Genomic DNA, 13,174 nt, shown 5'->3' with positions numbered 1-13,174 from the left:
AGCCGTACGCCGGGGAGCCCAGTCCTGCTGCCTGACCGCGACGCAGCTCAGCTACTGTGGCCTGGGAAAAGAGAAAATGCACACAGGGGGAGGTGGCGTGTCCCCTGCTGCCCTGCCTCACGAAGGAAGCTTTGTGGGAGCTCCGTCACCCCCAACGCTGAGGGACACACGGCCCAGGAGAAGCCACGTGTGCAAGGCTGGGAGAGGAAGCAAGAAAACTGAATGCAGCATGTCACCCCTCCGTGACAACGCTCTGTGCAGGACCACCGGCGCCAGGGATGTGCAGACAGGTAGAGAAGCAAGTTTAGGGGAGAAAAGGGATCTGTAAGATTGCACGGTTGAACGCCAGCAGAACTGTGGGGCTGGGGAGGGTGCAGACCCTCTCCCTCTCTGACCGTGACACCTAAATACACGTTTCATTGCAACAGGTCGGTATTTCAGGGCTGGCCCGGTGGGGTTTTGGGGACAGCACCTGACAGTGCTCATTTTCAGAAAAGCCGCGTTCCCTGGCAGGTTACAGGCACCACATTCACGCTGAGCCAAACACGCTGGGTAAACCAAAGTAATTCTTCCTTGCTGCACTCGGCAGTTTCTCCCCGTGCACCCGGAGAGCAGAGATGCTGCCAAGGCTGCGCTGGGCTGGCGTGATGGCACACAAAGCACCCCGTGCCATCCAGGCACCTCCCGGGCACAGCACCACCAACCCTTGACATTGTGCTTTCCCGCTGGAGGAACCAAGATCTCCTCCAAACCCTGGCACTGGGGGTTTATGCTCAAGGACCTTCATCCAAGCCTTGCCATGGAAGTCAGCTGGTTTTGCCGTCAAGAAAACAGCAGCTAAACCACCTAAACGCAGACGAAAAGCCCCATCTCTGCTGCAATGCCTGGTGGTTTGGGGATGACGGGAAAGGCTCTGTCTCATCAGGAGTCCCCCCGGGCCTGCAGAGCATCAGCCAGGACTTGGAGGGGATGAAGGAGTTCAGCAAAATTTGGAACAAATCATAAATCTTCGCAACTTCCCAATTTTGTGGAGTTTCTGGATCTACAATCTCTCTTCTTTAAATCCAGCTGTACGCAACTGCCACCTCAAATTCTTGTTGCAAAATCAAAGTGTTGGGGAAGCACTTCTTAACTTTTTTTTTCGTATGGTTTCAAGCTTGCCAGGGCTGGGACGTTGCTCCATCCCTCCCCACTCCTGGGGCAGTGGCACTGAACCGGCAAAACACCCCCTGAGCAGCGAGTGCCCTGCCGGCCCCAGCACCGTCCTGCTGCCTGGGCAGAACCGCTCGCGGGATGAAGCAGCCTCTTACAGGCTGCAAAAAGCAGCCGGTGAGTCCTCAATTCCTACCCCAGAGCACAAATGCCTCTGGACCCGGCTGGCAGGCTACAAAGAGGCACTGCCCCCTCCCTGCGTGTTTTACCATCCCCAAACTGAACTCGCTCCAGCACCCGAAGCACAACCCAACCCGTCAGGACGCTGCGGGAAGACATGGCTTTTGCTGCAAGGAAGCAACTCTGCAGGGGGAACGATGTCACACAGGGAGGAAAACCTCATCCGTCTCACTCTGCCCGGTGCTTAAGCAGGCAGAAGAACCCGAAGGAGGGAAGAGTGTTGTAACCTGACAAGCTAATTAGGCTGAAACATGTCTGTTGATACAGGCAAGAAGAACGCATGTTCCTGGGCTGCAGGGACCACAGCCACTGCTCTTTCCCGGCCATCCAGGGACAGAGCTGGAGGCTGCTATGATCTCAGGTCTCAGCACACCCAAGCGATGGTGGGAGCAGCGGGTTGTGGGCAGGGAAAGCCAGTAGCACCTGAAAGCCTCAAGAGCTATGGTTGGACCTTGCAGAGTCCAGGGCAGCGCCGGTGCCAGGGGCAGCAGGGAGAGGTGGTCCCGTGTTGCTCTGGCACTTGTAAGTGGCCCCTCTCTGAGATGCTAAGGGGGCTGAGCCCACAGCACCCGGGTGTAGATGGGAGATGAGCACTGTCCTGAGCATTTCCAGCAAGCTTTGCCAGAGCACAAAGCACAGCTATGAGCACAGAGGAGCATGAGGAGGTTATGCCAAAGCCGAGGAAGTGCCACAGGACCTAATCCTGTTCGCCAATCCTTCCCTTTCCCTGTGCCAAAGCAATACAGCTTTCCCAGGAGCAGAGGCCAGAGAAGAAGGAGGGAGATACAGACCCTGCTGCCAGGGGTCCTACTGTACTCGCTATCCCCACATCCCCCCCAGGCCAGCACCTGCGCCCCGTGAACTATCCTCCCTGATCGGGCTCTGCAGGCAGATCTGGGCAGCAGCCGGTCCCAGTCTGAGAGCGTTACAGAGACTGCTGAGATGGGATTTAACATCCCCCTGGGGAGTTGACCCCGTCTGCCTGCAGAGGTGGGAAGAACTGGGCACAAAATGTTTCAGAAGGGGAAGGAGAGGGAAGAAACAGGAATAAATTCCCAGCTGGATGCTTTTCTATTGCCAACTCCAGAATGGCAGCCACAGCTCAGCACTGCCCAGCACCTCTTCATTTGCTCCCGCACCTCCAGGGCACCCTGACAGGCGGTGGGGCTGCCGGGGGTCTTCCTCCCACTGAGCACACTGGAGTGGCCTGGAGTGACACTGGGAAGCCCTCGGAGCAAAGCGATTGTTGACCCAGCTCAGCTGCTGGAGCATCTTGCGCAGGATGGGCGCTTGCTGCTGCCCTCTGTTCCAGCACGGAGAGAGGAGCCCACATGCAGATGACAGTGGCCACTCTGCATCCCCACGGCAAGCCGGGTGGCATGCCGAGCTGTTTGCCTCCGAGGATGCTTTGGACATACGACAGCAGGTGAAGGCAGGGTGTGAAACCACCCCTCTCCCCAATCCTGCAGTGTTTTGCACTTCCGATGGTGGTGGCTCCAGTGCGGGGAGAAGTTGCGCAAAGACTGGGATCCTGCTGCTGCCGGTCACGGCTCACTGAGGGCTGGAGTGAGCGCACGTGCCGGGTAGCTGCTCCTGGTCCTGCCACCTTGGGCTCCGCTGCCTGCCGCCAGTGTCTGCGGGTCCATCTGCTGCAAGGTCATCAGACACAGTGTCCGACTCTGCCTCTTCCCAGTCCTCCAGCTTTGTTCAGTTCGTCTTTGTTCAGTGCTGCCCGTGGCAGCGCATCTGACAGCGGGCGCTTGCTCAGATGCGTGGGCAAGAGATGCTTTCTTCCACCCCGGGCTTTCCTCTTGCATCCGTGTTGCTTCTTTGCTTACCTCGAAAGCATCCCAGTCCCTCGGCTCTCTTCCACCCCCCAAGGCCAGCTCTCTCCCAGCAGCTTGTCCTCGCCATCACGACGCTCCGTGACAGACGTGGGGGCCCCTCCTCTCCCAGGCGGGACCACGGCTTCTGGGATGCTCCAGGAGTAACCCAAATCTTGCAGAGACCCTTGATGGACCTCAGTCACCTCCCGGGAGGGGCAGGAGAACCACTGGGGGATACTGCTGCAACTTGCTTTGCTGTTTAACTTCCTTTTCCCAAATCAGAAGTGGCCAAAGCAAAGAGATGGTGAATTCAGCACATGAGTTTGTTTGTTTTTTCATAATGGAAGGTACAAGCCAGGCAAGGAAGAACATCCCCTCGCTGTGGCTACATTCGCTTTTAGTGGCTTTCAGAGCCGAATCTGAGAATTCCTCTCTTTATATCCAGTCTCTCTTAATACAATTTTAATATTCTGGTTGATCCTAAAGATGCAACGTTAACTATAGAAACAGCAGCAGAAAAGCATGGGGTACAAGACATTTTTTTTATACAAAAAAAAAATTCTTTTCGTTGCTTACAAAACATATGCAAAAGAAGCTAAAAAAACCAAAAGGCATTGCTATTTGTTCTACATAAAAAATCTCATAACTAATGTTCTTTTTTTTTAAAAAAGAAATATCAAGCTTAGGCACAATTTTGCTGCTGGCTGCTTGTGAACAAGCCAAGAGAACACGCCACCCCCTCCTAACTGAGTGATATGTATTGACTGTTCCGCACTTTATACTTAAGGCAATTTTTTTTGTTTTCGTTTTCTTTTTGACAAAGTGTTTTTTCCACCCCTTACGTCATGCCAGGATCCGTCCACGTGTGTCAGTATTAGCAGTACTAAAGTTTATGGTTCGAGAAGTTTGCAGGTCACACCCAGGGTTTTCTTCCTACAGATCTCTCTATCCAGAGGAACAAAAAGATCTACAAATAAAAAAAAAAATACACAAAAGCCTGAAGTGAGAGAAACCCAAACGAGAATAAAACTCTGTTCCTAGCACAGGGAGGCTGCAGCGGAGCTGAGACATGAGCTCGTGTTCTGCCCAGACACCACCTTTGCCTGTTTTTGTTTTCTTTCTTTTTTTTTCTCCCAGGGCAGCCTCAGGCATCCACCGGTGCAGGGGATGATGTCGGGTGACCACAGCCCCTCTACGCGCTCCGGGGTGCGCAGGTGCTGCGGGCTGAGGCGCTGCAGCCCCGCAGAGGGGAGCGTCGCTGACAGGGACAGCGCTCCGGGATCTGCTCAATCCCCCACCCGCAGCCCCGCACCGCTCCGGCCAAACAGGCTCAGCTCCTCCTGGCCACGCACGGGGTTGTCTTAAAAATGGGGACAGCCCAGCAGAACCCGTGCCTCCCATGGTCCCGCTGGGGGAATTTTCACCTTCTGTGTCTTTCTCAGCATTTCTGGGACCTGCCCGTTCCCTGCCATAGGGCCACTGGGCAGAGGAGTTGCTGGTTTCCAGTAGCCAACTGGGGCAGGGCTGGGAGGCACAGAGCAGAGCTGAGCTCGCTCAGGGTGCTGAGAGCACCGAAACGCTCCGTCCCCAGCTACAGGGCTGCACCTCTCCTGCGAGGCAGAGGCTTTGGGTGTCCAAACGACATGCACGTGCAAGTCATTTACTTAAGGTAAATGAAGAAGGAATTGGGTGGTGCGGAACGAGCGGCGCTGAGCAGCCAAAGCAGAGCAGCGCACGTCAGGTTGGACTGACAGCGGGGTGGGTGCCGGGATCGCGGGGCGGGAGACGATACCTTTACATGTGTCCAACAGGGTTGTGACCATCTCCTAGACCAGGATGTGAAGCTGAAAGTGTCATCTGGGGATCTCCTACTACTCCGGACACTTTCTCCTCTTCCCGACGCTTCAAGCAGGCGGCTTTAGGGTTCAGATTGCGCTCTATGCCAAAAACAGCAAGGGAGGGAGGGAGGGAAGCAACCTCAGTTTGGGCAACAGCATCGCGCACGGCAGCAGCATCCGAAAGAGAGAGCGAGGACAGAGTCCCAGGACAGACACATGGCACCATGCGAGGAAACAACCTCAGTGCAAGCTGCTCTTTGCAGCGGCTGCGGTCACTTGGCCAGACCCCTGCTAGAGCAAAATCCCATGCCCGGCCGAAACACCATGCCAATTTAAACACGTGTTTGCTTACAGAAAACCCCAAGCGCCTCGGGGCCAGCGCTTGGAGTTGAGGACTGAGTTTTCCAAAGCTGCTTAATGGGATCCAGGTGCCAAATTCCCATTAAGCACGAGGGGAGATGGATGGAGCGGCTTCGAATCCACCCCGGGTCTGGGCTTTGGAAAGCTCAGCCTGCGGCGCGGCGCAGCCGAGGGCGCCGGCGGCGATGCAAACACGCACCCTCGCACCGAAAGCAGGAGACACAACAGAGATGCCCGCGCAGGCAGAGATGGGAGCGGGGGGGGAGAGAAAAGCCCCGAAATGCACCTGCCAGCTGTTACCATACCTCGTACTTGCTGCTCCAGGCCCAGAATGACCTGCACCGCTTGCTGTAGGATGATCAGTTTGGTCTGTGCTTTGTCCGTTTTTAAGTGCATCTGACACATGCGTCCCAGTTCTTTAAAGGCCTCGTTAATGTCCCGCACACGCACCCTTTCCCTGGCGTTATTGGCCATTCTCCTCTCCCGGTCCCTCAGATCTTTGTCCTCCAGTGACAAGGCCTCGTCTGTACTGCTGGGTTCATAGCACCACAGGGATTAGTCAGGGGGGTGGTACCAAGTTGGGGGGGGCTATATGTTGCCGTGCTGGTAGTGCTTCTGGTGTCCACTGGAAACGGCTCAAACAGCCTCATTTTCCAAAGCCAATTTGTCTCGGGCCCCTCCTGGAGCGACCCGGGCTGCGTGTCACCTCTGCGAGCCACGGGAAGGTGCTGCCAGCACGGGGCCGGGCTCCCGTGGGGCGGGGGGGTGCTGCCGGGGGCCAAGGGAGGGCAGCGGGTGCAGTATCGGCACCGACGCCTTCTCCCCTCTGCAAAAATTTGCCTTCCTGTTAGTTTTCGGCTGAAAATTTAAAAGCTCAGGGCGGGGTGTGTGTGTGTGTGTGTCTCAGCCAAAAAAGCTTGGGTTCATCCCCCAAGGAAAAAGACTTTTTGGCAGAAAGCAAATCCCTCTTTGTAAGATTTCCTTCAAAAAAATCCCATCTGCAGCAAAATCCTCCCAGCGAAGGTGTTTCGGGCAGCCGTGCTGCAGCCTGGCCCAGCACCCGCTTACGGGCGGGAGGCAGCACCGGGGGCAGGAGCCAAGCGCCCCGGATGCTGCCCAGGGCAAGGCTCAGATGCAGACACTGAATCCGGGTCTTTCAACACAGGCAAAATCACTCCGGAAGGGGGTGATTTTCTTTTCCAGGCACGGGCAGGAGCTTCAGGAGAGCCTCCACCGCTGGTAGCACCCCGGGGGGGCCTGAAACAGGCAGGGACAGGGGGGAAGGCAGAGTTGTGCTGGCAGCATCTTAACCCGTGGCCTCGCCTGCAGCCCGTCCCTTCCAAACCCCCAATTTACTGTACAGACGACCTTCTACCCCCAGAGCAAAAATTCTTGCAGGAAAGACACCTATCTGAGGAGGGTCCTTGGGTGAGACCTGGCACTGGGACAGACTGTGGCCTTCGGCTCCGGGGGAGCCCTGTGGGGATAAGCCTTCACCGAAGAGGGGCCGCAGAGTCAGAGCCTTCCTGGGTGTGCCGGGGGGGTCTGGAGAGCCTCCAGACCGGTGCCCGACCATGGGGAGGGGGAGCGAGGGCTCCCCAGGCAAGCGTTTGCCTGTGTGGGACAGAGGGTTGCTCACCATCCCTCCCTGCATCCTCTCCTCGCTGCCTTGTCCCTGCTGCTGTCCCCTCCTCACCACCTCGGTGTCCCAGCCGGCACTTCTGCTTTCTCTCCAGCACACCGGGGATGGTTGGGGGAGCGGAGCCACCAGTCACCCCGGCACCTGAGCCCACCAGCGGCAGGAGCCCAGCTTGTTCCTCCGAACACACACCGGCAGCTACGGTTCCTGGCTGGTGGCTCCCCTCCAGCAGGGACACAGCTCTGGCAGCGCCTTGCACGCCACTGCTGGGCAGGATGGAGCCATCTCCCCATCACCACCAAGTGCCGCTGGTGGTTTCACGGCCATGCGGGATTCTCCAGGTTATAAGGACGTGTGGTGCCTTGGCTGCCTTGCGCCCCGCTCAAAGGGAGCACTGACCTGTCTGCCTGCCCCCCCTGCTCTTCTCCTTTCCCTTCCTGCCCCGTTAGCTGCTGGAGGCAGCGGGAGGATCCTGGCAGCCCCGGCTGGGCACACGGGGACCTGATGGCCCTGCTCCCATGCAGGAGGAGACATGGGGACACCTTTTCTCCTGCAAAACAGCGAAGCCTGCCGCAGAAGGGACACCTCAGCTGCCTGCGCTGACGCCTGCTGACAGCAGCACGGGTGCTCAGCTCGCTTCCCCGGCTGCGTCCAAGAAGGGTTTAAAAAGGGACAAGCGTGGGAGACCAAAGTGAACACGGTGCCAACTCTGTCTAGCCCCTGCCCCCCGCCGCCCCTCTGCCCCTGCCTCCATCCGCGAGCAGCAAGTACAAGGTAGAGAGTGGGACCACCGAGAGGTCACGGCTGGGGACTGTCTGTAGGAGATCGGAAAGAACAGAACCAAAAAATAAAAACTCGAAATAAAAAATAAAAAGGAAGGGGAAATTAAAAAAGAGACAGGAAAAAATATACATGTTATGAAAGGCAAAAAATTACAAACTGAAGAGAGGCACAAAGGACTCCAACATCAATGCAACAGCAGAGGCCAGCAGAGAGGAGCGCAGCCAGGCACAAACCACCGATGCGTGTTACAACAGCCTCTGCAGAGAGAAAGGGGGTTAACCTGCCACGGCACCCTGCGCAGCGGGGCCGGGGAGCGGGAGCATGCACTGCGGGATGCAGGAACAAAGCAGCAAAGTCGTCCGGAGCGGGAAGCCAAGCACTCTGATTCCCCTCCCACCGGGATGTGGTACCGGGGGCAAGAACGGGCGGCCGAGACGGGCACGCACGGGCGTGAGAAGGGAGCGAGCGTGTCCTGGCAAGGGGGAGAGCCTGCGCGCACCCGCCTGTAGCTCCAGGCTCTGCTAGGGATGCGCGGTGCTCCCAGCTTGCATCGGAGAGGAGTTTGTACAGGCAGCGAGGGCTGCCCGACCTTGGGCTCAGCGTCTCCATCCCGCTGCCCCTCGCCCGGCCCCAGCGATCCCCAGGGGTTTGCCGGGTGCCCTCAGCGGTGGGGACAGGAGCACAGAGCACTGCACTGGGTGGGCAGGGACGACGGGGCATCGCTCACTGCTGCTGTGGGCTCTGTGCTTGGAGCAGCCCTTGGAGAGACATCAGATCTGGGTCCCCTCTGGGAGATTTGCTGGTTTTTTGTTGGGTTTTTTTTTTTTTTCATTTTGCTGGCCAAGCAGCTGAGCAAAACACCTGGCTGCGGGAAGGCGAGGACGGCGCAAGTGGCCCCTCGGGGACCGGCATGCAGCACACGCAGTGGCAGTGGGGAACGAAAGAGAGAACAGCAGGGATGCAAAAAAAGGAAAAAAAAAAAACCAAAAAAAAATAAATGGGGAAAACAAAAAAAAAAGGACATCAACAGTCTTGGGAACGCAAGGCCACAGGGGAGAGAGACAGTGCGAGGCACCACAGCACATGTCACAGGAGACAGACAGACAGACAGCCCCGTGCCGATCAGATACGTAAAATATCACCACTCCGGGACCCTCACTGACCTCTAACTTGTTGCTCCAGGTTCAGTATGACTGATACGGCCTGGTGTAGGATTAGCAGTTTGGTCTGCGGTTTTTCGCTGTTTAGGTGGAGTTGGCACATGCGTCCGAGCTCTTTAAAGGCCTCGTTGATGTCACGGACCCGCAGGCGCTCACGGGCATTATTGGCGACCCTCCTTTCTCTCTCTCTCTCGGCTTTTTGCTCTGGGGGAAGAAGATCGTCCTCCTCATCCTCATCTTGACTAATGGTTTAAAATAAGAACGAGACAGGGACATTCCTCGCGTGCACTCTCAGCACTGGTCAACTCACAGAAAAGAAACACATGTCGAGGCACCGAGACGCCAAGCCCCGCGTGCGGCCCCGTGAGCCCGGGCACTGCGCCCCGCGTGTCCCCGCTGGGATGTGCCGGCTCGGTGCCCCGTGCTCAGACACAGGGACACGCAGTGACTTTGGAGAGAAACAATTAAGGCTCTTCTTCTGCCTCTTTGTTTGTTTTGTTTTTAAACAACAAAGAAAGAAACCACAACAATGCGATTAAGGCCTGAGCCTGTTGCTGAGAGGTTGCAGGGTGGCCCGGAGAAGGTGTGGGAGCCAACACTGGTGACCCGAGGTGGCGTTTTGGGAAGACGCAGCCCTCTGCCTCCAGGGCAGGAGGTGGCTGCAGTCCGGCAGAAGCGGGGCTGCACTGCCCCTCTGGGCAGCATCACCCTGGTGAGGTCTCTGAGCCGATGGCGAGGTTGCAGACAAGCCAGCGCGCTGGAAGGACTCTACCTGATCCGCTGCCACATAGATATCTGGCTGGATGTGACAGAGGATACAGGAGCCTGAAGCAGACAGCGGAGACGACCCGAGGCAGGGAGGAGGTCAAAACCTTCCCTGCCCCTGACCGAGGGGAGCTGAGCGCTCGCTCCGTTCCGCACACGGCCACAAGTAACACCCCAAGCGACGCCGCAGGCGGGTGCAGCTCATGTGGACAAGGCACAAACCCTCTGCTTTATGAGCATGAGGAAGCCCTGTGGCCACGGGGACGGCAGCCAGCAGGAGAGGGTGGCAGGGACCCTTTCCTGGCTCGGCCCAAAGCGGCTGGCCGCAGGGAAGCAGCGGGAGCTGGGGCTGTGCCACCTCTGTGCGAGGACGGCCAAGGCTCCCGTGGCAGGCAGGGGCTGGTGGGTCTGCGCTGCAGGATGACCCCGGCCTCACTGAGCCGAGCCCAGCGCCCGGTGGGTCACCGCAGCCAGACCCCAACCCAAACGCCCCCAGCCTGGTAACAGAGAAAGTGAAGGGAGAGACCTGTTCAAAGAGCACCTTGTTCTGTTCCGGGAGGGTTTCAGCTCCTTCTTCTCCTCTTCCGAGTTATCTGCCACTGACGTGTTCTCTTCGTCCTCCTTTTCTTCCCTCTTTATTTCGCTCGTTCCTGAGGAGACGCTGCTTCGCCCCAGCCCTCCCGACAAGCCTGCTGAGGAAGCAGAGCCACACAGCAGGGCTGGAGGGGTCTGACCTGCACAGAGGGCTGGGGGTCCCCGGGCCCCGCTCCTGCTGCACTGCATCGCCAGCGCGTGGCATCCCAGACTCACCCCACATCACTGGATTGCAGCAAGAGGAGCTGGAGGGGTGCCGGCTCTGCCCTGCCACCACTCTCTCTTCTTCTCCTCCCACCTCCCAGGCCCTCTGGGCTTAGAGCCCAACCTCCCAACCAGCAGAGCAGTGCCCGGGGGGCTCTGTGCACCCACTCTGGCAGGAGGGACAGGAACATGTAGGTCCATCCTCTGGAAAAGGCTCAAGGTAGAATCTGCCCTGTGGATGCTGCGAGGAAGCACCAGTCTTGCAAGGGCACTCATCTCACCCCGGGCTGCGGCTGCACAGGGCTGGACCTAACGGGTGACCCGAAACACCCCCGTGGCAGGCGAGCCTCAAGCGTGCATGCATGCGGAGATTCCTTACCGCTGTACGTGTCCTGCTGCCTGTTGAGGTCAGGGAGTGAGCTGGGCTGTGACGGAAGTGTGACATGGTTGTGGAGCATGCTGGGGTTGCTGGACAACCCGTCTTCAGGGTGACCTCCTCCCACCTACAGCAGAATAAGCAGAGCAAGCCTTGAGGGGGGGGAAGTGTCACGGCTGGTGGGCGTGGGCACAGTCATCCCGAGGATCCTGAGGGCTCCGCAGAGCAGGCGGAGGCGCAGCCGCAGCCACGTGCCCTCCTCGCACACTCTCACCACCCAGAGTGTGGCCACGCGGGAGGGGAGAGCCCACCCGCTCCAGCTCCCCTTTGGGGACCGTGGCGGGGGCACTGCAGACAGCAGCTCCGTGCCCTGCACATCAGCTGGACCAAGCAGAAAGTCCCCATCAGTGCTGTCTCCCCTCGCCACGGAAAAGCCTCTCTCTGCCTGGATGCAAGGTTGGCACACTGGAGTAGACACCCTGCCTGGGTTGCATGTGTCCCATATCCACCAAGCACCAACGTTTCTGCCACCTCCCCAGTGCCACCAGAGCAGGGGACATCCCAGCAGCATGAACTTTGCCTGGATGCAAAGGGTGAGGGTCAGGCACCTTTCTGAGCCCGCACACCCCGTGAGGCTGCTCTGCACCAGCCAGGGACCAGCAGGACAGAGCCAGCCCTGCTGCAAACGCTCTCGTTTCTGCAGCTGGCAGCAGTTTGCAGCAGAGGATACCCATATGATTCATCACTTAGTAGCAGAACCCAGGGAGCTCAGAAGAGAAGCACGTCTGGTTCTCTAGAGAGACTGGAGACGTGTTACTCTTTGCTGCAGTAGGCAACCAGCTCTGCCAAAAATGCCACCAGCCTCTGGACCAAGGGGGATCCTGGTGACCCAGCATGGGACCCCAGCATCCACGTGCTCAGGGCACCCGGGACCTGTCGCGCTCCCTGGAGCCTGAATGAGCCATCACACATCAGCACTCCTCGCGTGCACGGAAGGACGCGGTGTCTGCCCCAGTGCTTCGGAGCAGAGAAGTCCTGGCGATATCTGGCTCTCTCTACCTATGGTCTTGCCCTCCACCAGATCCGTCTCCTTCTCCGTGCATCCCCCAGGGATGGCCTGAAGCTGTTTTAAGGGATTTCCATCCATGTTGCAGGGAAAGAAGAGCTTTCATCACCTCTGTCTGCCCTAAGAAGGGGCACGAGCAAACTGCATGCAAGGCTTGTGCCCGAGAGCCACTGCTGTGCGCAGATTCAACTCCCCTGCACAAACACACCAAGCCACTGCGCTTCCATGCATGTCACCCTGCGCTTCTGTGCATGTCACCGATTCAAAACTGTCCACAGCTGACCCAAGCTGGACCACACTCAGCTATTGTCACCCCTCTGGATGCCACCCGACCCTGTGACATGGGTCCCCAGCACGTCCCCACTGGCTGCCCGTGACGCTTCCACACTTACCAGGCTCGGGTGCCTGTTCCCCAGGGACATGACCGCGGCGGGGAAGGCCTGGCCCAGGCTGCCCACGGTGGCACTGTGGGCCGGTGCTGAGCCCAGGAGTCCGTGCATGTCCCCGTGGTTGCTCGGCATGGCGGCTGTCTGGCCCACAGCGTGATTCCTCAGCACGTGGATGGCTTCGTCCAATCTGTCTTCCATTTTGTTTTGCTTGAAGGACAGGACAGAGAAATAGTTCTGTGTTAACACCTGCAAAGCCAACAGCCCGCTGCAGCTGTGGTGGCACTCAGGCACTCAGGTACGGGGAGAAATAACCCCGTGAACCCGTCAGTGCCATCCCTTAAAGGGTCACACAAGCAGAACCACTTGGAAAGGGAGGCAGAAACCAGCCAGAAATCTTTTTGGTTGTGATAGACCCACAGGGATGTGAATGGGCCCAAAATGTGGAGAGGGTGCAAGGCTGCGCCTCTCCCAGCCAGGCTCCAGGCTCAGGGAAGCACTGCCCGACTCCGCTCTGCTGCTTCCGACCAAACGTCCATCTACCAACTAACCCCCTTCCTTCAGGCCCCAGATGTTTGCGGGACAGGACTTTACCCAAAAGCCCTTTACTGCCAGGCGCACAAGGGATGGAGGAGAAAAGGAGAAAGCAGATCTTTCGACGACACTTACTAAAGTGTGGAGGCTCCCTTCGTAGCTGGGAGATAAGGCACCCTGTCCGCTCGCTCGCGACCACTGGGATGTGCCTGCGAACAAACGGGGAGAGCTTGGCACTGGGCACAGCTGCC

The 13,174-nt window shown here is 58.1% G+C and overlaps 1 protein-coding gene across 1 annotated transcript in view; it reads right to left on the bottom strand.

Moving 5' to 3' along the window:
• Positions 1–3,882: 3,882 nt before the first annotated feature.
• TCF3 (transcription factor 3) overlaps positions 3,883–13,174 on the bottom strand; it is a 79,197-nt gene continuing 69,905 nt past the window's right edge. Inside the window, exons 13-19 of the mRNA XM_009887932.1 lie at positions 13,059–13,132; positions 12,396–12,599; positions 10,941–11,064; positions 10,290–10,452; positions 5,722–5,948; positions 5,011–5,155; positions 3,883–4,185 (exon numbers count right to left, since the gene is read on the bottom strand). Of these exons, the coding sequence (XP_009886234.1) occupies positions 5,013–5,155; positions 5,722–5,948; positions 10,290–10,452; positions 10,941–11,064; positions 12,396–12,599; positions 13,059–13,132 (935 nt within the window). The 3' untranslated portion in view covers positions 3,883–4,185; positions 5,011–5,012. The remainder of the gene's footprint in view (positions 4,186–5,010; positions 5,156–5,721; positions 5,949–10,289; positions 10,453–10,940; positions 11,065–12,395; positions 12,600–13,058; positions 13,133–13,174) is intronic.

This window comes from Charadrius vociferus, unplaced genomic scaffold (assembly GCF_000708025.1).
Source record: "Charadrius vociferus isolate BGI_N301 unplaced genomic scaffold, ASM70802v2 scaffold1096, whole genome shotgun sequence".
NCBI classification, from domain to species: domain Eukaryota; kingdom Metazoa; phylum Chordata; class Aves; order Charadriiformes; family Charadriidae; genus Charadrius; species Charadrius vociferus.
This window is presented reverse-complemented; position numbering and strand designations above follow the sequence as displayed.